The sequence below is a fragment of the Ambystoma mexicanum genome, chromosome 7q (assembly GCF_040938575.1).
Source record: "Ambystoma mexicanum isolate Mex_15411 chromosome 7q, UKY_AmexF1_1, whole genome shotgun sequence".
Taxonomy (NCBI): domain Eukaryota; kingdom Metazoa; phylum Chordata; class Amphibia; order Caudata; family Ambystomatidae; genus Ambystoma; species Ambystoma mexicanum.
In genome coordinates, this window is record NC_090941.1 from 787,685,751 (window position 1) to 787,709,034 (window position 23,284).

A 23,284-nucleotide genomic window follows, 5' to 3' on the forward strand; every position below is an offset into this window, starting at 1 on the left:
GCGGGGTTTGCTAGAAAGGCAGTGCGGGGGTTCACCTGGTGGGGGGAGGTGGCATGGGGCAGACATCAAAGAGTCGCCATGTAACCAGTGCAGAATCAGTTTACGCCAGGCAGTCAGCCGGGGAGAGGAGGAGAAAAAGCAGATGCAAAGAGAATGGCTTTGAGGTGCTTCCGGAACTGGCGATGGTTCTCCTCAAGTTTCAGGGAGGCTGTTGCAGAGGGAGGCCCCAGCCGAAAAAAAAAAAAAACATCTAGCACCAACTGGTTGCTTGCAGAAGCGACTGACCCTGAGGGAGTTGGAGGCGGATGAGGGAAGAGCTTGAGCACGGAGATATATAGGAAGTGAGAGTTGAAGGTATTGAGGTCCCAGGGTCCAGAAGGCCCAGAAGGCCTTGTGCATAATGCAGAGGGTTTTCACCTTATTCCTCGCAGCAGCTCATGATAGGTCTTCCAATGATATCTGATAGTTTTCTGCCAACATACACATGTGATGTCATCAGTCATGTCATCAATGACATTTGTGATGTCATCTTTGATGTCATGGGTGTTAGCCCTTGCAGTGCACAGTGGTTGGGCGAGTTATGGTTGCTTAGCTTACCATAACTTGCAAATTTCTGGGGGGTTTTGGTTTTCCATGTAACCAGAATGTCCCTGTACCAACGTTTTTCCATTGAATTGCATAGGTTTTTAGTAGCGCAACTTAACCATAATGTCCCTTTAACAATGTTTATTCAGTGATATATATAAATATATACACCACTCCTGTGACAGTCTCCTCCTTCTGATCCCTTACACTAGTTATTCATACACATTAAAAGATGCATGTTTACTTCGTCCAATTAGGCAGTAATAATACTAGTTTCTACCTTTGGTACTATTTACACAACTGGTCCAAACATATACATAGAGCCATGTGGGTGAGTGCTTTTACACCGTGTTTTTATTTTTTGGGCGTATTTGCCTATTTTTAGGGAGTAAAAGTGGCCGATACATGCCATGGTGCGATGTATATATGGCCTATACATCTGGAGTGATGAGGTGCGTTGAGGGATTTTGATGCTGGGGTCACAATGCACTCTGCTGGGGTAAAAGCTTCCATTATTCAGCTGACACTGACTTTTATATACAAGATGGATATTCCTCCTTTGTGAAAGGTACAGTGAATTAAAACATGTGGTTGCGGACTCTTGAGTGGGAACATTCCCACAGAACAGGTTATCATGATGTTTTCTTTCTTGCAGAGGGGCACCCTGGCCTCTTTATGTATATACACGATGAGAAATCTCTGGGACCATGCAATCCATTAGAATTATTATTCTGACGTTGGCATCCATACCATATGCTCAACAACACTGAGGTAATGCCAGGGTAATAACCGTAGGCCCCACGCACGTCCCAAAAACATACAAGATAAGGCCATCTGAAAACCAACATGAAGGCTTTGGGATCGTTGGCTAGTCAGATATCACAACAATAGGCAGAAAATGGCGGCTACCACGCAAGCTCTTCATTGAGAAGTACGAAATGCACAGGCAAAGCAGATCATGATTCAGGATTACCAACCTCTGGATATGTGCGTAGTCAGAGCAGTATGAAAGGAGAAGCCCAATGTCTTTCACAGCTGTGCGCTCATTTGTGGTGTTATCCTGCCCTGTGGTAGCCCTGATGCCGTTTGGTTATGCCTGCTATTGCACCCACTTCCCTATGGATGATGCTTGACCCCTTATTCTCCATTCCCCCAGAAGGCGGTCTCCCCTGCAGGGAATGTTGCAGGGATACTATTGCACTGCTGAGCCTGAAACATGTGGTGGGTCAGAAGCAGTACATGGACACTTTGAAAACATTTCCAACAATGTTTTATTTAAGAAGAAGGTCTATCCCTCCCTATAACTATGGGGTTTTCCCTACCTATATAATTAACTTAATTGCTCCTCAGTCGTCTTGAAATGTCCAAATCAAAAAGAAAGTCCACTGACAAAAACAAATCGTATGTGATCCTACCACTATTTAAAAAAAGAAGAAGGCCAGGATAATGACACACTTCTAGCCACCTTCTGTACCAGGGCTTACAATTTTTGTATAAGGTCTTGGGCTCTTCCCTTATCTTGTGGGATTATTTTCCTGGGGCTCTTTCATAAAGTTTGTTTGATCCTTGCATCCAGATATTTTGGTTGGTTACAACCTTAATTGATATCTTCTCTTGGTTGGGTTATGCCCCTCAGGATTGCTAAATTATGTCCCCTTCTTAATTATCTTGGCCTTCTGTTTATCTTTCTCTTTTTCATATTTCAGGCTCTTTTGTTTCTACTACTCTTCAATTAATCTCTCTTGAGTATTGGGATCTTCTCACCTCTTCCCAGCGTAGTATTAGCCACTGATTAATATTCTCTTTCCCAGGTTTACATTGGACATTGCCTCTTATTTTGTTAAGGTTCAGACTTATCAGCTTTGTAGTTTGGTTTTCCACTAGTTCACTGGGACGTGTTTCTCCACTCTTCCCTTTTGGCTTCCCGGTCCTGCTGTTCTTCCTGTCAACTCTCTCTTCATCTGGGAACGTCTCCATGGCTGTGGTCCGCTGGACCTTTTCTCTTGCATGGTTCTTCTTTCTCAGTTGCTTTCTCCATTGGCATCTCTTCGCCCGTAGCTTGCTTCGCTTTCATGTTATGAAGCAGCGCCTCTCCTGGGATCCAGTGCTTTTGCAGATAAGTCCACGCGTTGCTGTTGGCGTAGTTGGTAGGGCTCCCTGGCCACCATGAACTACCCGTGGTCACACCACCAACAGCTGTGGGTTCCTCCGACCCTCGGTTTCCTGGCAATTCGGTACACTGTCTTCCCAGCCTCTGATCCTCCAACTCTGTGCGTCTGAATTTTGCCGGCTCTGCTGTGGCTCTCGCTGGCTCCACCTCCTGCTTGAGTTACGCTCTCCGGGGGCTTCCCCTGCTGCAATACGATTCCCTCTATTTCTCTTCTCAGCATGTCCTCCTCCTTAAACGTCCTTGTCACGGTGAAGTCGAGGTTTGTCCTTAAAGAAACAGCTTCTTTTCTTGGACTCTTGTAATACATGGTAATGTTGTCTTCATTCCAGTCTTGGTTTTTATTGATATTAAGCAACTCAGGCAATCTCATGTATGGCACCATGGGAGTGGAGTTAGGGAGTTCCTTAAAGGAACATAAGAAAGAATCTCTCCTTTTGAGATGCCACTTGCCTCTACCCCTAGAGAGGGTATTCCGGAGCAGGCTCACCCCCCTAGCCTCACGGAGGGTGAGGGGACTCCCCCTTAGGGAGAAGGGACAAATTTGCTCGATTCGCCGCAGACACTACTCGTCGGTTGCTGGAAGCTACATTAACTCACAATCAAGAATGCTCAATTCAGTCACAGTGTTTCCCGGCCCAGCCCTTCACTGCCAACCGAGGCTTCAAGCTGAAGAAAGTATTATGCTTTTATTTTATTGCCTTACTCACGGCTATCACCACGTCCCAGAAGGAAGGCCTGGGACTGTGCCTGACTTTGCTGCATGAGCTCTTTGGGCAGTTTGCGGCATACAATCCTGCACTTATTTTATTGGCTGGTGATCCCTCTTCCACCAAGTGGTCACTGCATGGCACTTACCAGTTGCCTTGCAACTGGCTCCCTGGTGCTTACCCCCTCTGTGAAACCTCCAGCACTTGCCCACCTCCCATATCCCTTCTCTCTCTCTGCACTTGCATGCTGCAAATGTTCACAAGCCCTAGTAAAACCGCTATTGTAGCACTGTTATCATATTCCATTGCCTTGCTGTTCCCTTATTCCCTTCCCTTTGCCCTGTGTGCGCTTTGAAACACAATTTTTTGATGTAAAAGCGCTATAAAAATTTCCAATAAAATAGATAAATAAAATAAATACTATAGAAGGAAAGGAATGTTTCCTTAAATGATTCTGGAACATGCAGTCACTTCACTTACAATCAAATAAGAGATGGCCACAACTCCTTTGGGCATTCAATAAATATATTTTCGTTCGGGCCTGAACATGTAATGAGTAACGAAGGACTTCAGACCCATTTATTTATTACATTTGTTATACGCCCAGACCCGGAGGTATCACAGCGTAGTTACAGACAGCTTGGAAATACAATCTTATAGTTAAAACAGGATATACATTGGTTACACATTATTACAGTAGGCAATCGGGTCAAGGTGTCGGAGGTGATTAGTATAGGTCGATTAGCAAGGTTTTCAGTGATTTTTTTGAATAGCTGGTGCGATTCCTCATTCTTGATGATAGTTGTAGGGCGTTCCAGTGTTTGGGCGCTAGTACTCTGAAGCTACTGCCCCCCTGCTCTTACTCTTTTGTATCAGGGGATTTCGAGAAGAGGGTTGTTGCCGGACCTAAGGGGTCTGGAGGACGATTTTTTTGTGATTGTGTTGTTTAGGTAAATGAGGGCTTTGTTAGCGATGCATTTGTGAGTAATGCATAGGGTTTTGAATATGATTCTCGCCTTTATGAGAAGCCAGTGAGTATCTCTTCTGATGCTGGAGATGTGTTCATTCTTTTTTATGCCCAATGCTGCTCGGAGGGCTTTATTCTGCATGAGTTGGAGTTTGGTCAGATTATTATTGGAGGTGCCTAAGAGGAGTACATTGCAGTAGTCGTGTTTTGAGCGTATAAGCTCTCGCTAATGTGAAACAGTTGTTGGGCATGAGGAATTCGTGGCTTAGTGCAATGAGCTTAGAGGTGTAGGAGGTGGCTGATGAAAGTGCGTTGATTTGTTTAGTCATAGTTAAAGGGGAGTTTAAGTAGACATCGAGGGTTTTGACTTGTTTGAGAGTTGGGATTGTGGTGCCGTCTATGCTGAAGGAGGTGTAGGCAGGTTGTAGTGAGTTGATTCTGGCAGGTGGTCCGACTATGAGCAGCTCTGTTTTGTCGTCGTTGAGACAGAGACTATTGTGGGCCATCCAGTTTTGGATTAGTGCATGCATTGAATCCTGCTCGTGGTTACCTGTTAAAGGGCTGAGGATGTGGGTGTCATCTGCAAAGTTTGTGTAGATGACACCCATGTCATCCAGGAATAGTAGTTTGGTATAGGCATTGTATAGGGTGGGTGATAGGCAGGAGCCTTAGGGGATGCCTATGGGGACTGGTATGGGGTCAGCTGATTCTTCCCTAATGGAGACTCTTGGGGTCCTGTCTGCAAGGAAGGATTTGATCCATTCGGTAGCATCCTTGGTGAAGTTGAATTTGTTGGCTAGTGTGGCACAGAGTTTGTCGTGGTCAACTAAATCGAAAGCCGCTGACAGATCTAGCAGCATGAGGAGACAGAGCTTGCTTGCATCCCTGCTGGCATCCATTTGGATTTTCAGGTCAAGAAGTGCCGTTTCGGGGCTATGGTGTGGACGGAAGCCTGAATGTCGGGCCCCCAATAGGTAGTGCTGTTCTAGGTGGTTTTGTATTTGTGTATATGCTATTTTGTCTATTTTCATTAGGAAGGGGACTGTAGTTAGTGGCCGGTAGTTGGAGGGGATGGATGGATCTAGTGTGGGCTTCTTCAAAAGAGGGGTTTACCCATGCTTTTTTTAAGCTGGTGGGGAACGTATTGGAGTTAAAGGAAGCGTTGATGAATTCTGTGATGATGTGGGCAAGTGTTGGAGCGCAGAGTTTGACAAGGTGAGGGGGGGATTGGTCGTCTTTGCATTTAGGCTTGTGGGAAATAACCTTCAGGAGACAGGCAGGTGCTGAGAATTATATTTATTCCAACTGGATAAAGGGTCCTTAACAAATCAAAACATAATGTCCTCTGGTTCACTTCACCAGGGTTTGATCCCTTCAGAATATGGTGAGGCAGTCCTCAAGATTATTCTATATCGTGGTGTCTGGATAGGCCCACCACTCTGGCCTTCGTTCCTCCTCTTCGTTCCTTCCCTGCAAAATGAGAGAACCTCGTCAGTTTCTTTTGGCGGGCTTTTATGGGCTACCTTAGCATCAAGCCCCCACCAATTGCCATCAGCCCTGACCAGCCGGCATCCTATTGGCTGCTGCCGGATTGACCCGCCTCCCATAAAGGCTGCCGTGCCTGCATGATTCCATCCAATCCGCTGGGAACTGTTGAGGCAATCACGTGACCCAAAATATGGTCGCGTTGGGTATGGGTGGGCCCTGGCTCCAGGCGTCTTCCAGCCGCGATCCGCGGCTCGCTGAAGGGCTGATCGCCCCCCTTCCTTGTCAGGGAGGGTCTCCGTTCCCCTCCCGTCCCTAGGCCTGGGATCTCCCAAAGGCGAATGCGGCAGCGACGCGCCGCGTCCCCGAGCAACGGCCCGCCCTCCGGCAGGTAAGTGCAACGGTGACACGCCGCGTCGCCGAGCATCGGCTCGGGCTTCCCCGCTGCCGGCGCAGGCGACCGCCGCGAGAGGAGCGGTCGGTCCGCTCTTGGTGCCCCCAGACCCAGGTGCGCCCATCACCCCCTGCGGGGGCCAATGCGCATCCCGACACATACCCACCCCAGTCCCAGGCCGATCGGGCCGGGAAGCGCACCTAGACAGGTAATCAGCCACCATCTGGAACCGGGCCGGTTTGTGAAGCGTGAGGAAGTCAAAAGGTTGCAAAGACAAAAACCAGCGGAGCACCCTCTGATTAGTGTCTTTATGCTGCGCAAGCCATTGCAAGGGAGCATGGTCCGTGTACAAGGTGAACCGGCGACCCAACAGGTAGTATCTGAGGGAGTCGACGGCCCATTTGATCGCCAGACATTCCTTCTCTATAGTGGAGTATGCAGCCTCATGTGGCAGCAGTTTCCGGCTGATGAAGCATACAGGACGCAGATCACCCCCCTGGTCCTGCGAGAGCACAGCCCCCAAACCCTGGTTTGAGGCGTCCGTTTGTAGATAGAAGGGTCGTTGGAAGTCTGGACAACAAAGAACAGGGTTTGAAGAAATCCTAAGTTTCAGGTGTTCGATGGCGGCCAAGGCGTCCTTGTTGTTAGTCAGGTTTGGAGCACCCTTGAGCCTCAAAGCATCGGTCAAGGGGGCAGCCAGAGAAGAAAAGTCAGGTATGAACCTCCTGTAATACCCAACGAGCCCCAAGAAAGCCCGGATCTGCTTCCTATTGGTGGGAGTCGGAATGTCAAGTATCGCCTGAGTCTTGGACAGTTGCGGTTTCAGAACACCCCCACCTACTATATGTCCCAGATACTTGGTTTCGCGAGTTCCGATCGTGCTTTTCTTTGGGTTTATATGTAAACCCGCATTGTGCAGATCGGTCACCACCGCTTTCAGATGTTTCAGATGAGCTTCCCAGGATTCGCTGTAAACCACAATGTCGTCCAAATAAGCTGCCGCATACCCGTCATGTGGTCCTAGGATGATATCCATTAGCCTTTGAAACGTGGCGGGGGCGCCGTGTAGTCCAAAGGGTAGGACAATGTAATGATACAGTCCCTTCGGCGTGGAAAAGGCGGTTTTCTCCTTGTCCTGGGAGCGCAAGGGAATTTGCCAATATCCCTTGGTTAGATCTAAAGTGCTTAGAAACAGGGCCGCTCCGAGGCCTTCCAAGAGCTCGTCCATGCGTGGCATCGGATACGCTTCGTACTGAGAAATAGAGTTCAGTTGTCTGTAGTCCATACAGAAGCGTGTGGATCCGTCCGGCTTGGGTACTAGCACTATGGGGGAGGACCATACGCTGTTGGATTGCTCTATGATGTCCATCCGCAGCATTTCGTCCACTTCGGCCGTGATGATCCGTCGTCTGGCTTCGGGGATCCGATAGGGCCTAAGCCTTATAGTCTTTCCGGGCTCTGTGTTGATCCCGTGTTCTAACAGACTGGTGCGACCTGGCAACGTAGAAAAGGCATCGGCGTAGGGAGACAATTTGTCCATAACGTCTGCTTTCATGTCCGGAGAGACGATGTCGCCCCAATTGATGGCTCCGAGGGTATCGGGAACGGTGTTCACGGTTTCCTCTGAACCTGGTTCCTCGGGTTCTGCGAACGCACTCATACTTGGTTCGTTCCACTCCTTTAACAAGTTGACATGGTATACCTTGTCGGTGGTGGTCCTGTCAGGTTGATGCACCCGATATGTGACTGGGCTGAGTACGTCGGTGATCTCGTATGGACCTCGCCATCTGGCCAATAACTTGTGGGCAGAGGTAGGTAAGAGTACCAGTACTCTGTCCCCAGGTTTGAAAGTTCTCATCCGACTTCCCATATTGTAGTTCTTTTCTTGGGACGATCGAGCCTGGTCGAGGTTGGCTTCGGCCAAGGCGCGTAGAGCCGTTAAATGGGTTTTTAGCTCCTCTGTGTATTCCGTGAGTGACATCTCCTCGCTGGCTTCCCTTTCCTCCTTCACCAGATCCAATATTGTCCTGGGTTGCCTTCCGAATAGGAGTTCGAAAGGGGAGAAACCAGTGGACGATTGGGGTGTGTCCCTTAACACCATTAATACCAGAGGCAACACCCGATCCCAATTCTTGGCGTCTGGTCCCGTCACTCTCCTCAGCATTTTCTTGATGGTCTGGTTATAACGTTCGACCAGCCCATCTGTCTGGGGATGGTATACCGAGGTCCTTAGCTGTTTGATCTGGAGTCGTTCGCATACCTGCCTTAAGAGGACAGACATGAAATTCGTGCCTTGGTCCGTGATTACTTCCGAGGGCAGCCCCACCCGAGCAAAAAACGGGATCAGCTGGTCGCACAGAACCCTGGCCGATGTCCCTTTTAATGGAAATGCTTCCGGGTATCGGGTGGCGTAGTCGACGATCACTAACAGATATTTGTACCCCCTGCTAGCGGGTTCCAAAGGACCGACGATGTCCATACCGATCCTCTGGAAAGGAACCGTTATGAGAGGCATTTTCTGTAGCGGCGCCTTTGCTGGTAGGACACCGCTGGTCAACTGACATGTAGGGCAGGTTTTACAGAATTGGGCCACTTCTCCATAAATGCCCGGCCAGTAGAAACGTTTCAACAGGTTTTGCTGGGTCTTGAGGGAAGCCATATGCCCGCCGCAAGGATGGTTGTGAGCCAGTTGCACCACTAGGGTACAATGTTTTTTTGGCAGCACCAACTGCTCCTTGGCGACCCCGTCTTCGCCCTTATATCTGCGATACAGCAGACCCCGGCGTAGTAGGAACCCCGGTCCCCTGGCTAGATCTGGTTCCCCTTCTTGCGTTGCCCTTTCTCTTGCCACCCGTAGAGTCGGGTCGGTTAGGGTTTCCCCCCTAATGGTGTCTTCATTCTCCTCCAAACTCCAGTTGATGGGTCTGGTCATGTAACTAGCCTGACACCATTCCATCCGGGTTCGTCTTTTCCGTCCCTGCCAGGGGCCCCGGGAAGTGGATTCCGTCCCTGGGGTATTGGGCTCGGGCGGAGGGTCCTTCCTATCTTCCAGAGCCTTCAAGGCCTGTTCAAACCCGGGGAGGTCAGTTCCTAACACCACCGGGGCAGGTAGACATGGCAGGACGGCAGCCTTCAAGGGAGTGGTTGTGTCGTTTAGTTCTACCACCACCTTCTTCATTGGGTAACACTTTACATCCCCGTGAATACACCTGATAGGCACTGTTATGTCAGACAAGTATGGTGTGCTACTCACGGTTGGTGCAATGGCGGTCTGTCGGCTGCCGCTGTCGAGTAGAGCACGCGAAGGTCTGCCATCAACCCTAATGTCTACCACGTAGGGTCCCGGGATGCTCTCCTCCGCTCCCGGATTCAGGTACCCGATGTCCATCGGTTCAGCTGTTCTCCTTCTGGGGCAAAACCTGGCAATGTGGCCCCAGTCATTACACTCGTAGCATTGTGGTTGCTTGTAACCAGGCGCTGCTAATGGATGTTTTTCCTCGACTCCTATCTTCTTGTCTTCAGACTTTCTGGGGTTGTCATCAGCTTGTCTCCATCTCGTGGTCAGGGTTCTGCCGCCCCTAAACGCAAGGGGATCGGGCATTGGGATCGCTATCCGGGCTGTTACTGCAGTTGGCTGTAGCTTCTGGTGGCCCGCCTTCTGGTATGCCGAGGCAATATCCACCGCCTCAGTCAAGGTGGGTCGGTGGTGCTGCCTGACCCACCTCTGCATCTGTCCGGGCAGGGCTTCGATGAACTGCTCCAGGATTATTTTGTCAAGAATGGGTTGATTAGCAGGGGTTGGAGGAAGTAGCCATTTCTCGACCAAATCCTTTATCCGGTAGTATAACTGGCGCGGGTTTTCCCCCACCCTGAGTCTGGTCTCTCTCAGCTGTATCCGGTAGGCTTCTTCGTCCAAGCCTAGACGATCCAGAACCGCGGCCTTAATTTCCCCGTAAGGTGTACTGCCGTTGGGGTTCACCGCCTGGTAGACACCCTGCATCACCCCAGAAAGAAGAGGGGCGACGTACTGTCCCCAACGGTCAGGAGGCCATTGGGCATTTCTGGCGATCCTCTCGAAACTGGTGAAAAAGAAGGCAGGGTCTTCCCCCTCCTTGTATTTCTGGAGCAGAGCAGACGGCACCAGTGGTTGGTTTCTGGCATTGGCCACCACATCCGTGAGGCGGGCTATGGTCTCGTGTTGTTTGTCCTGGGCTGTGGTTTGTAGGGAGCCCTGTAACTGGATGGCTTGCTGAAAAGCTTGCCTATCTGCGGCCGCTTGTTGGGTTTGCAGTTGTACTAACTGCTGCAGTTGCTGCTGCCCTTCCGATAGGGTCTTGATCAGTGCCTCCATGTCGTTGTCGATCCCACCTTCGTCGCCAGTGTGGGAAATAACCTTCAGGAGACAGGCAGGTGCTGAGAATTATATTTATTCCAACTGGATAAAGGGTCCTTAACAAATCAAAACATAATGTCCTCTGGTTCACTTCACCAGGGTTTGATCCCTTCAGAATATGGTGAGGCAGTCCTCAAGATTATTCTATATCGTGGTGTCTGGATAGGCCCACCACTCTGGCCTTCGTTCCTCCTCTTCGTTCCTTCCCTGCAAAATGAGAGAACCTCGTCAGTTTCTTTTGGCGGGCTTTTATGGGCTACCTTAGCATCAAGCCCCCACCAATTGCCATCAGCCCTGACCAGCCGGCATCCTATTGGCTGCTGCCGGATTGACCCGCCTCCCATAAAGGCTGCCGTGCCTGCATGATTCCATCCAATCCGCTGGGAACTGTTGAGGCAATCACGTGACCCAAAATATGGTCGCGTTGGGTATGGGTGGGCCCTGGCTCCAGGCGTCTTCCAGCCGCGATCCGCGGCTCGCTGAAGGGCTGATCGCCCCCCTTCCTTGTCAGGGAGGGTCTCCGTTCCCCTCCCGTCCCTAGGCCTGGGATCTCCCACGGGCGAATGCGGCAGCGACGCGCCGCGTCCCCGAGCAACGGCCCGCCCTCCGGCAGGTAAGTGCAACGGTGACACGCCGCGTCGCCGAGCATCGGCTCGGGCTTCCCCGCTGCCGGCGCAGGCGACCGCCGCGACAGGAGCGGTCGGTCCGCTCTTGGTGCCCCCAGACCCAGGTGCGCCCATCACCCCCTGCGGGGGCCAATGCGCATCCCGACAAGGCTATAGGTTTGGCTATGGTATCTTGCACTTCTTTTTGTGAGACGGGTGAATTGGAATGGTTTGCTGGAGTTGGGGTGGGGTGAGTCCTCTAGTATGTTGGGTGAGGGTTTTACTAGCTAGAAGTTGTTTTTTCCTGGCTATTTTGTAGAAGTAGGATTTTGGCTGATAAAACCATAGTTTTAAAATGCACTGTAGTAGTTATACGAAGATCTATATGTGAGTGTGTTAATTATTTCACAGCTGACGACTTGGTCAGAATTTGGTTTTAAAATGTACCATTATTCAAAGATGTGGCTGTTGAGTGACTCCCATTCCTCTGAATTCCCTTAAAGAGGTCACAGAGATGTGCAATTTCTACCACCTAAATGAAAGTAAATGCTCAATCCAGTGGCTCTAAATATGCAGGAGTTATACAAATTCTTAAAAATTGCACTATACACTCCCATTTCATGCCAAAAGATGACCTCTTCATAGCAGGGAAACTACCATCAATTGACAACACTACTATGTCAATTCACTTTACATTGGTCTGCCAAAACATTACCTATTTACCTATAACTGTGCAAAACTCAACAAACTAGTTCCTTTCAGGCACTCCGGTTTTGCAACAAAAAAACAAACCTGGGAAATTCACAAAATACAGTACTACAATTCAGGGTACCAATCCAAGGAAAACATATTACAGACCCCACCTGACCTGTAGAAGCATGAAGAAATGTAGATGATTCTCAGTCCAAGGACTTTGAAATTCATGTCCTAGTACCATCTCCACTGAAATTAACCCCCACCCCATATTCCAAGAAAAAAAAAAGAAAAATCCTTGTCTTGTCTAAATTCTCTGTGTACCCAATTCTACAAACAGGAAACAACATGAGGCAAGCTAGCTTGCATAGTTACACTATGGAAATCATTCAATTATACACTCATCCATTCATTCATTCATTCTTAGCACTTGTAAAAGTTTGGTGGAATCTTTCTGAAAACTCTTGTTAATGTTTTGTGGATTGAATGATTAGCCAAGTATCCTGGTATCAGAAGAGATGACTAAACTCGGAAACTAAACAAATGATTCTGCTATTAAGTCGTCTATTGTGCTGTACACAAAATATTACTCACCTGTCCTCGTAATCCAGCACGAGTTGTTGTAAAGTTTACTTCTGTTACTATTGAAGCTGCATCTGGAGGAATGTAAAGATTTGGATTCCGTGTTGCTAAGAATAAGCGGAAATCTTCATTGTAATCAATAATTTTGTCACCAATTTGAACAACGTACCGTGGACCTGTGGAAATAAATACAAAAATATAAATTAACTAAATAAAACCAAATAATTGTAAACAAAACAATGGAACGTGATAAAAGAAATAAACTACTTACTGGAAATGTTTTTTCTCGTGCAGTTTCTATAGAGGTTACCTGATCCTGGAAGACCTGTGGGGAAAGAGGGCCTCCCTTCTCCTCCCCGGGATCTCCACGGCCCGAGGACCCCAGGAATCAGCGAGGGGTGTGGTTGGAAGGAATAATCCATAAAGGAACAAGTAACGTACCTCTTGTTAAGGCTGTCTCATGGATTAGTTCTTCCTCCCACAGATTACTTATTTTAGATATTTCCTCTCCAGCACCAGCTGTCTTTGGAAAATGTTCATCCACAAGAGGGCACGCACATGATGGAAGTGACATTAGGGCCAGTAGTTATGCAGTCTTCGCACCCATGACATAATTTCTACCTATTTTCCGTCACACTCAGCACCACAAAACAAACAAGGTGCAAACGCTATCCACCAAGAGAGGCAGATCAGGAGGGTGATAAAGGATCTGTGGTAGGCAGGTCTATTACAACAGAAAGAACATAACTAGAGGTAAGCAATTTATTCCTCCAATAGATTATTTATTCTCACAGATTCCCAATCTTGGACTCCCACAGCTGTACAGAAAATCTTGAAAAGGGAGGAGGGCGAGAAACCAACACCTACACCAGAAAACACTGCCGGACCGCTCAGCCAAGCAAGCATCCTGCCCTGGTAGGAATCCAAGCAGTAATGTTTGGCAATGTGTGCAGTGAAGCCCACAAAACCACTTGACAAATGTCAAGAGCAGCACCCCCCCACCCACCTCTGTAGTGCAAAGAGGACAGAGCCAGGGTGTGTCAAACCCTGGTGTCCTGTGGCTGCCCCTGCCATGATCACAAGGCAGGGGACTTTGCCAAAGGGCCTTCAATTGGCAGGAGATGCAATCTTCCATGTTGTGTCCTACCCCAAGGCAAGGGAGGTAAACCCTGTAGGGTTCAGAAATTGACATTTGTCTCCAGCAGCATAAGTAGGGCTTGAAGCTCAAGGAGTTCAGAGAGTTCAGCGTGACACAGAAAAGAGTTAGCAAACCTAATTGGCAATGGAGAATCATACTGAGTTCTCTGAAAAATGGAACCGAGGTCATGGGATGCGGCAAACTGGCCCAGATGGCACATCCCTATTCAGGGCATGCAACAGTGCCATGAAGAGTAACTTATTAGGAAGGATCATTCTGCAATTGCTGTAAATGCCGTTTTTAGGACTATTGGCTTTGCCTCTTAGCTTCTCTTCTGCTTTATATGTGTTGCTGTTTGTTCCAGGATGTGTATGCACATGCACAGGGACTGCTGCACTGGCCCTAAAACTAGGCGGGAGGTTTCCTGAAAAGCTTAAATGAAAGAGTTGGCCTCTGACTCACTCAGCTGGTAAGGAAACATGACCAGAAAAAAGATCTGTAGGAGTGTAATACGGGGACCCAGACCTGACGCTTTCCCTCTTTCCCCATAGCCACTCTTTTTCCTAACAAAGGATGGCCATTGTGTTTAACTTTATCACAATATGCAGCTTAATAGCCCTGAGTTCTCAAGGTTAGTGTTGACAGACACATATGTTGGATGGGTACCTTAACCAAGGAGTGATGCAACTGTGATCAAAATCAACTCTTTGACCACAGAAGCCAGAACCTTTCTACTATCAGGCAGTTGCGCTCAGCAGGCCCCTATGTCATCTCAACCAGGTGAGCATAGATAAGGTTTAAGTTACTTACCTGTAACTATTGTTCTCCAGACCTCGGACCATGGGAGGGCCTCCGACACACAATGCAGGTTTCTTCAGCTTTAATTCCAGGTCTTATGTTTATTTTTCTCAAAGGGTTGTGAAAGTAACGGTTTTCCTCTGAAAAGGTCTAGGGTACTTCCCTCCTTGCAATCCTCTCTGGTCTTGCAGTCTTTCTCCTCGTATTAAACTGCCATCTTGGAACTGCTGCTTCCTCGTGTGCTTTGCCTTGCTCAGAGTGTGCTTTCGTGCTCTGCCTTTTATCCGTGTGGGGGAGTGTCATGGAAGTCAGGTGTGTGTAAAGATCAGTAATTGCCTGACTCTGCCTGACCATTGTTTTGGGAGATGTCAGGTATACGGCTCGGTGTTAGTCTGTTTTCTTTCATAGTAAGCTGTCTGAGAAAAAGTGTTTGTGTCGGTAAAGGGGTGGGAGTGGGCTTGGGTGGGTGGTTGAGTTCCTAAGTATCCTACCTGGTAGGATGGGGAAAAGGTGTTACAGGGAAGAGGATACCACGTCTCACCAGCCGGTGTTCCACTCCCTGAAGGCCCCTCATCCAGGTGATACTCCCGCACTGGTCCACCCCCAGGAACTGGATCCAAGAGCGATGGCCATGTCCTGGCCACCTGGATGACAGATCCCCGGGGACCAGCAGGTGAGACACCTTGATGTTTCTCACCGAGATGAAGGGGGAGAAGTGCACCTAGTGCAAAACAGTGCGCTGGGTTAAGTGCAAGGAAGGCAGGGCATCCACGGTGAACAAGCCCGGAAATACAAAGAAGGCCAGTTGGCAGTGCAGAAGGGCCCGGAGGCAAGTGCTAAGGACTGGACAGGGGTCGGGGGGCAGGTATCCTATATGACTCAGAGGAGCACCAGGCAGCCAGTCAACGTAACTGAGCAGGAGGAAAGGAAGGATAGTAGAGGGAAAGCAGAGAGAAAGGAGGAGGGGAAAGGTTAATAGGGGAGTGGCAGAGAGAAGGAAGAGGAGAAAAGGAAGGTCTTGAGGAGCTTCCGAAACTTAAGGAGGTCTGGCTCCAGGCGGAAAGTAGCAGGGAGGCCATTCCAGTGGGAGGCATCTGCAGAGGAAAGAGAACTACCACCCAGTCTCTGCTTGAGAAGCAACTAACCCACAAAGAATTGGAAGTAGACGAGCAGAGGGCTCTGGAAGGTACTTAGGAAGAGAGCGTTGGATAGTACGGGCCCTGGCTGCAGAAAGCCTTGTGGACAACTACTGATCCTTCCAGCCGCCAGGAGACAGTGGAGGGATTCCAGAGCCGGAGAGATGCGGTCCTTGGTCTTGAGGCCAGGCATAAGTCTTGCTGAAAAGGGCCGAGGGTAGAGTTAGGTAAACTGAGAAAGAGGCTGTTGCAATAGTAAAGCCAAGAAAGAACCAGGGCTCTGGAGACAGAGAGCTTCTGTGGGAAGATGAGAAAGGGTAGAATACCACTGAGGAGGTGCAGCTGGAAATGGGATTTTTTGGAGATGTCTGTGATGTGTGGAGAGAAGGAGAGCGTGGAGTCAAAGATGACCCTGAGGTTTTTTGCCTCACAAGAGGGTGAGGGCACAGGGCCAAGGGAGGCCGGACCGAGTGAAAGAGGAAAAGCGGGAGCCGGGGTCCCAATGAAAAGGATCTCTGTCTTACTGGCATTAAGGCATAGATCATTAGAGGCGCAACATGCCTGAATAGCGGAAAGACAGTCAGGGATGAGCGAGGAGGAGGCCAAGGGTAGCCTGAAAGAGAGCCGAGTGTCATCCACATAACACTGAAAGTTAGAGGAAAAGGTGGGCCAAGGGGGCCAGATAGACGATGAAAAACCAGCGCGAGAGGATATATCCCTGGGGAACACCACATGTTGCAAGTGTGATGGAGGAAAGGAAGCACCCAAGTTCAACCTGGGAAGGTCGGTCCAAGAGGAAAGAGGATCATCTCTGCCTTTCTTTCACCACAAGCATAGGAGTGCTCCTCATCTGCTCAGCTGCTGGGAGCTGCCCAACATAATACAAGGCTCTGGTGTATCGCCTGCGACCCCCACCATCACAACTACATCAGGCAGGCCTCAGAAGTGCTGTACCTCCGTGGTGCACTTTAATTCTTTCATTTGTGCATTGCTGCACTCAATGAAGTTGAAAATCACCTGTAGCCCACCATCTATGTGAGCGCACTGTTGTGGGCCTCATTTCTTGCAATTATGACTTTTTACAGCATTGCTGGGCTTCCTTCAATATGGGTGCCATGTTTTTGCCATCCCTCTGTACCCTACCTTGCTGCAGCCTGAGGCCGCATTGATTGGCTGGCCCTGCCTTTTCTCCAGCCACCCACGAAGCCGTCAGGTGAAGGCCGGCCCACCAGCCAAAGGCCCTTTCCGAAGGCCCTGTCTGGGCCTGGCTGGGCAAGTGGGCCCATCCTCCGGGTTACTACTGGCTACATGATGGACTTAACAGGTCACTGTATCCCAGTGCCTTGAACTGTGGCATCCTTCCAGCCACCACGTGAGTACAGGCCGTTCCACTATGGCCTGCCACATCTCCCCTGGACTCGTACCCTCTGCCTCCTGGCACTTCTCACTGTCTCATCTCTACTGACTTATGTATCCTTGCAAGGAAGATCTCCCTCTTTTTTGATTCCTCTGCCTTTGGTGCTCCCCACACAATGCCACAATTATGTGCTACTGCCTCTAAAACCTGCATCAGCATTTTCATGTAGGTGTGCTCCATATGCATTGATTTTTATTTTATTTTTTACTTAATCTAATTGACAGTCACAAACATGGAGCACAGTTGTGGTTTACAAATCATATGAAACAGTTATTTTTATTGTTTTATTTTTTCTTTCAAGCTTTTGTCTATACATGGAGAAATATACACGGATCATGTATTGCATTCTTCATGGGTACCTGGGGGCTTTTGTGATGTTCAGCCAGGTAGATGCAGCATTGGGCCCCTTTTGTCTTTGGGTCTGCTTGTGGGAGAGACAAGAGTGATAAGCCCTCTTCACATCTGTTCACATATGTAAGGTCTTTGAGCCATGTTTGTAGGGTGGGAGCTAACCTAGATTTCCAACATCTAAGGATGCTTATTTTAGCCACTACACATGCCACATTAAATAGCCTACGTGTCTTGATGGGTACCTTCCCGATATCCCTAAGAAAGGTATTTCAGTGGTGTAGAAGGAATGGGGATGTCTAAAATATCACTTAAGGAGACTGCTACAGCTTTTCAAAATTCAAGTATCTGTGGGCATGCCCAGTACATATGAAATTAATCTGCCATGTCCGTGTGGCATTTGGTGCATCTAGGTGACTTTCTGGGGAAAACCTTGCCATTTTTGTGGGAGTGAGGTGTAGGTGATTCAGGATTTTTAACTGGATCAGTCTAAGGTTTGCGTTGAGGCACACCGCCTTAGTGAGCGGACAGTATCTGGTCCATTCTGTATCATCTACAGTCAAGCCTAGGTCGCTTTCCCATTCGGCTTTCATGTGGTTAACCGAGGGGGTGTGAGCTTGTATTGTTTTATATAATGTCGATATGCCGCACTGAATACCGTTTGGGAACATGATGGCTTGTATGAATGGGTGAGCTAAGGGGGCCAGAAATGTCGAAATGCCGCTCTCATCCTATGGTATTGTAGCACCTTAGAGGGACCATGCCCACATTTGGACAGGAAGTCGGCTAATGGCACAAATGCTCCATCCGGGAACATGTCCCCTAGTGTTAGCTAACCCTGGGGATTGATTGATTGATTGTTTATTTATATAGCGCCTATAGACAATGTGTTTCAAAGCGCTTCAAGGAGGGAGGGAACATGGGAGAATACAGTTACATTCTAAAAAGTCCTTGAAACAATACAGAATGAGAAAAATAACTATCGTATTAGGCCTGGCGACATTTCAGATAGTGCAAGTGCATGGAACAGTTAAGGCAAAGAGGGAAGGGAAAAGAAGGAGAAACGAAACAAGCAGTAACATTACTATGCCTGACGACAATTGATGTAGTGCATGGAGGAAGGGGAAAGGGGGGGGGATTGGAGTGAGGGAGAAGGAGAGGAACAAAACAAGCTACTGTCAAAAATAGGTCACAGACACATTTTATAGAGCGGGGGCGATAGGAGAATTCAAGGAAGGAAGGAGGGGAGACAGACAAGCTGCTATCAAACGTCACGGGACAAATGATAAGAGTAAGTGCACAGGACATTGAAAGTGGGATAGGGTAGGTTAAGTGGCTACAAGAAGGTAGCTATGGATTTAGTAAATCTTACGGCAGTTGAGGTAGTGCCGGAAGTTAACAAGGAGGAGGAAAGGGGCAGGGAGGAGGGAAGAATAGGAGAAGATGGAGAAAAAAGTAAAGTGGGGGTGAAGAGTAGGAAGGGGGCAAGAGGAAGGGGGGATGCGTGTAGGAGGGAGAGGGCAGACAGGCAGTTCAACAAGGGGCACAGGGGCACGCAGACACTCAAGGGGGGTGAGAGGGAAACACGGGCACTCAAGGGGGGTGAGGGGGGAACACAGGCGCTCCAGGGGGGCAAGAGGGGCACACAGGTGCTCAAGGGGGGCAAGAGGGGCACACAGGCACTCAAGGGGGGCAAGAGGGGCACACAGGCGCTCAAGGGGGGCAAGAGGGGCACACAGGCACTCAAGGGGGCAAGAGGGGCACACAGGCACTCAAGGGGGCAAGAGGGGCACACAGGCACTCAAGGGGTGGCGAACTGGCGTACCGCGGTGGGCAGCGGTAGACAGGGCCTTCGTTGTGGGCCTTAGGTGGTATGGCCGGCTCCCGCCTCCCGGCTGCAGCCATTGGCTAAAGGGGCCATGGCAGCCAATGGGAGGAGGGCAGGGGCTGGACCACATCAGGACAACAAATGCATCCAGTACATGAAATAACAACGGCCATCTTAGAAAGACTCCAAGCATGGAGGCAGCATACGGCAAGAATAGAATGTTGATGAACCCAAGTGGGTTCTGCACAAAGCACGTCATGCTGGCCACGCGGGACCAAACGAAAGTCAAGAACCATCAAAAAGGGCAATTATAGAGGCATTTTTAAAATCACTTGTCGTGATTAAATTAAAGTCAGCAAAGACAATCCTTACCCCCAGCAATACGCGGTTTGGTGGGGAATCCAGCGCAATGATGTCCGGTGCTGGGGGGCAGAGGGAAGGGGCTCCATCAGGGTTCAGAGAGGCAGAGGGAAGAAGAAATGGAGGCAGGCCCTGTTGTGGGCCTTAGGTGGTGTGGCCGGCTCCCGCCTCCCGGCTGCAGCCATTGGCTAAAGGGGCCATGGCAGCCAATGGGAGGGGGGCAGGGCCTGGACCACATCAGGACAACAAATGCATCCAGTACATGAAATAACAACGGCCATCTTAGAAAGCCTCCAAGCATGGAGGCAGCATACGGCAAGAATAGAATGTTGATGAACCCAAGTGGGTTCTGCACAAAGCACATCATGCTGGCCACGCGGGACCAAACAAAAGTCAAGCACCATCAAAAAGGGCAATTATAGAGGCATTTTTAAAATCACTTGTCGTGATTAAATTAAAGTCAGCAAAAGACAATCCTTACCCCCAGCAATACGCGGTTTGGTGGGGAATCCAGCGCAATGATGTCCGGTGCTGGGGGACAGATCCCAAGTTGTATGTAGTGCTGGGTCAAATGTGGGTGATATCCTGGGATAGTGGAGTAGGGAGGGCTGGTTACAATATAATGTTGAGTCTTTTAAATATTCTGGACCACGCCTTCACTGTACATCCCACATGGTCGATAGCTGTGGTGTCAACATAGCGTTTTGCAACTATAACTAATCGGAGGTGGGGGAGGCAGCTTATTTTTCAACTCGAAGATGTGCATGATTTTCTGTATTAGCAAACCAGGATCCTGGATATTGGGCTTGGGCTGCATTATAATAAAGTTCAAAGTCTGGTGCCGAGAGGCTACCAGTATCGAATGGTTCTGTCATTTTCATCCAGCTCATTCTGATCGCCCCGTTGTTCCAGACAAATGTTGAGACAATGGATCGTAATTTATGAAAGAAGGTTCTCCCTGGCCATATAGGTATATTACTAAATAGGTATAACAATTTGGGTAACACTATGTTGCTATGTTAAGAGAATTTCTAAAGAGCACGGTCACCCTAAGGTTTCTTGGCGCTAGAGGGCAAAGTACCCAGTCATAACATGGATACCACTCCGCCTAAAACAGATAAGTTTTTATGCCTTTTCTAAAGGCCAGATAGTTGGATAATTTTTTTTATAGTTAACGGAAGCTCATTCCATACAAGAGCAGCTGCTATAGAAAAAGCTTGTCCTCCAATCCGCATATGTCGGAAGGAAGGCACACAGAGCAGATCAGCTCAGGCAGCGCGCAGACAACGATTAGGACAGTAGCGGGTGAACTTTAATCGTAGAAATACCATGCCCTGGTCATGCAGCGCCCGATGGATGATACATAGCTCTTTGAACCTGATGCGTTGAGTCACCGGGAGACAATGAAGGGCTCGGAGAACCGGTGAAATGGGGGCCCCATAGGGCGTACCTGTTGCCATGTAAGCTGCCAAGTTTTGTAGACGTTCCAGTCTCCGAATCAGCCCCTTCGGCTGGGCCAAGTGAAGAGAATTACAGTAGTCAAGCCTGGATAGCACCAAAGCTGCCACCACCGGCGGACGAAGAAGGGCAGAGATTAAAGGAAGCATTTTCTTTAGTACTTTGAGCTGAAAATGGCCGGCTCGGCAGACGGCTGCTATTTGGCTATCCATAGATAGAGATGCAGACAGGACTACACCCAGGTTTTTCACCTTCACTGCCAGAGCCGGAAGGGGACCAAGAGAGGGAGACCAGAAGGAGGACACCCAGAGTGAAGGATCGGGAGGACAACCCACCACCAACACCTCAGTCTTGTCTCCGTTCAATTTTGGCCAGTTGTGGTTCATCCAATCCCCCACGGCTGCCAGGCACCTCTGTAAGCATTACGACTGCTCAGCCTGATCAAGATCTTAATGGATCAGGATCTGGGTGTCGTCTGCATACGAGTAGCACCTGACGCTGAAGGAGCAGATGAGACACACAAGTGCCCAGATGTAAATATTAAATAAAATCGGAGACAGGGAAGAACACTGTGGCACCCCACAACTGAGAAGGCAAGGGGCGAGGAAAGGGGGCATAGAGAAAGCCCGATTGCGATCCGCCAGGAACGACATGAACCAGGCCAGCAGAATGGGGTGGTCGACAATGTCAAATGCCGCAGACAGATCTAACAGAATCAGGGCACCCACACCACCTTGTCCACCAGCCTGGCCATGTCGTCCTGGACGGGGACCAGTACACTTTAGGCCTGGTCTAAAGCACGACTGAGCAGGATCCAAGAGGTGAGAACATTCGAGGAATATGGAGAGTAAAGGTGACACCAAGGACTCCAAGAGTTTCGTGAGGAAAGCAAGAAGAGAAATGGGGCGGACGTTAGATAGAACAGAAGGGTCCAGTGATGGCTTCTTCAAGAGAGGCTTAAGCTCAGGCGGGACCAGCCCTGACTGGCTGGAATCATTAATAGCTATCGTGATCTCCGTCAGGAGATCTGGGGAGATCTTTTTCATAACAGCCAGAGACCTGCATCAGAGGGAGAGCACGACTTAATCTTTTGAATGCCAGTCAGCACAGTCTCTTCCGAGAACCTCGGAAAGGACGACCACCTCATAGGACCAACAGGGTCCACAGATTCAGGAGAATTGTTCTCCACTATAATTTTCAGTAGTGATATGGGGCCGTATGTTGATAGAGGGAGGTTATTCCAAAGCTTAGATTCCAGTTGAAGCATAACTGGTTCATAGCTGGAGGAATAGAATGTTGGGCGGTCAGTAGCTACTATCACCCCTAGGAAACGGGCCGAGATCGGGGACCAGCGGAATCCCATCATGGAGCCTATTTGAGCCGAATCGGGGGTAAGTGGTATATTCGAACCTGCATCTCTGCAGCTTCCATCAATACCGCAAAACTTTTCAAAGTCTGTAAGGAGCTGGCTAACCCTACTGCAGCATCATCCTCTATTGCACTCACCCAGGCCCTTTACGGGGCCCTGGCCTTGCACATTACTACCAAAACGCAGGACATCCTTTCTGCTCTCTCCACCGCTCCCACTAATGCACTATCATCTTCTTGGCCCCCCTCGGCCGCTACCACCACTCCCCCACTTGTCTCCGCCTTCTCTACTATCTCACATGAGGAGGTTTCTAGACAAGTCTGGTCTATAAAAGCCTCCTTCAAACAGGTGGACCCTTGCCCGGCCAAACCCATCAAAGACAACATTGACTCCTAGCTCCGGCCTTGGCAGACCTATGCAACCTCTCCTTTACCACTGTAGACTTCCCCACTCCTCTCAAGCACTCTCTTGTGCACCCTCTGCTCAAAAAACCCTCTGCCGACCATTCCATTCTGTCTAATGGAAGGGAGACACCTGTTTGGGTGAAACTTTCATAAACCAGATTTGTCTGGAAACCTCATCAGGTGTGACAGGAGAGAGGGAGGAGAGGGGGAGAGGAGGTGGTGTGGCCAAGGAGGGCCTGAGAGAGGTATAGGGAGGGAGAGGAGCAGATGAGAGTGAGGACAGGATGTCCTGAATTTGTGTGGTGAAATGAGAGGTCAGGGCCAAGCAGAGAGCCTGGGTGGGTGTGGTAGAGGAAGATACTGCAGTAGGTTTGGCCAGCTCCTTGTGGATTTTAAAAATTTCCGCAGTGCTGTTAGATGCCGCAGAGATGCAGGCTTCAATGCAGA

General features: G+C 49.3%; 1 protein-coding gene across 3 annotated transcripts in view; it reads right to left on the reverse strand.

Moving 5' to 3' along the window:
* The window catches only part of DYNC2H1 (dynein cytoplasmic 2 heavy chain 1), a 3,314,293-nt gene that overhangs the window by 910,635 nt on the left and 2,380,374 nt on the right, over positions 1-23,284 (reverse strand). For all 3 annotated transcript variants that reach the window (XM_069639013.1, XM_069639012.1, XM_069639011.1), the window contains one exon: positions 12,594-12,757. In XM_069639013.1, the coding sequence (XP_069495114.1) occupies positions 12,594-12,757 (164 nt within the window). The remainder of the gene's footprint in view (positions 1-12,593; positions 12,758-23,284) is intronic.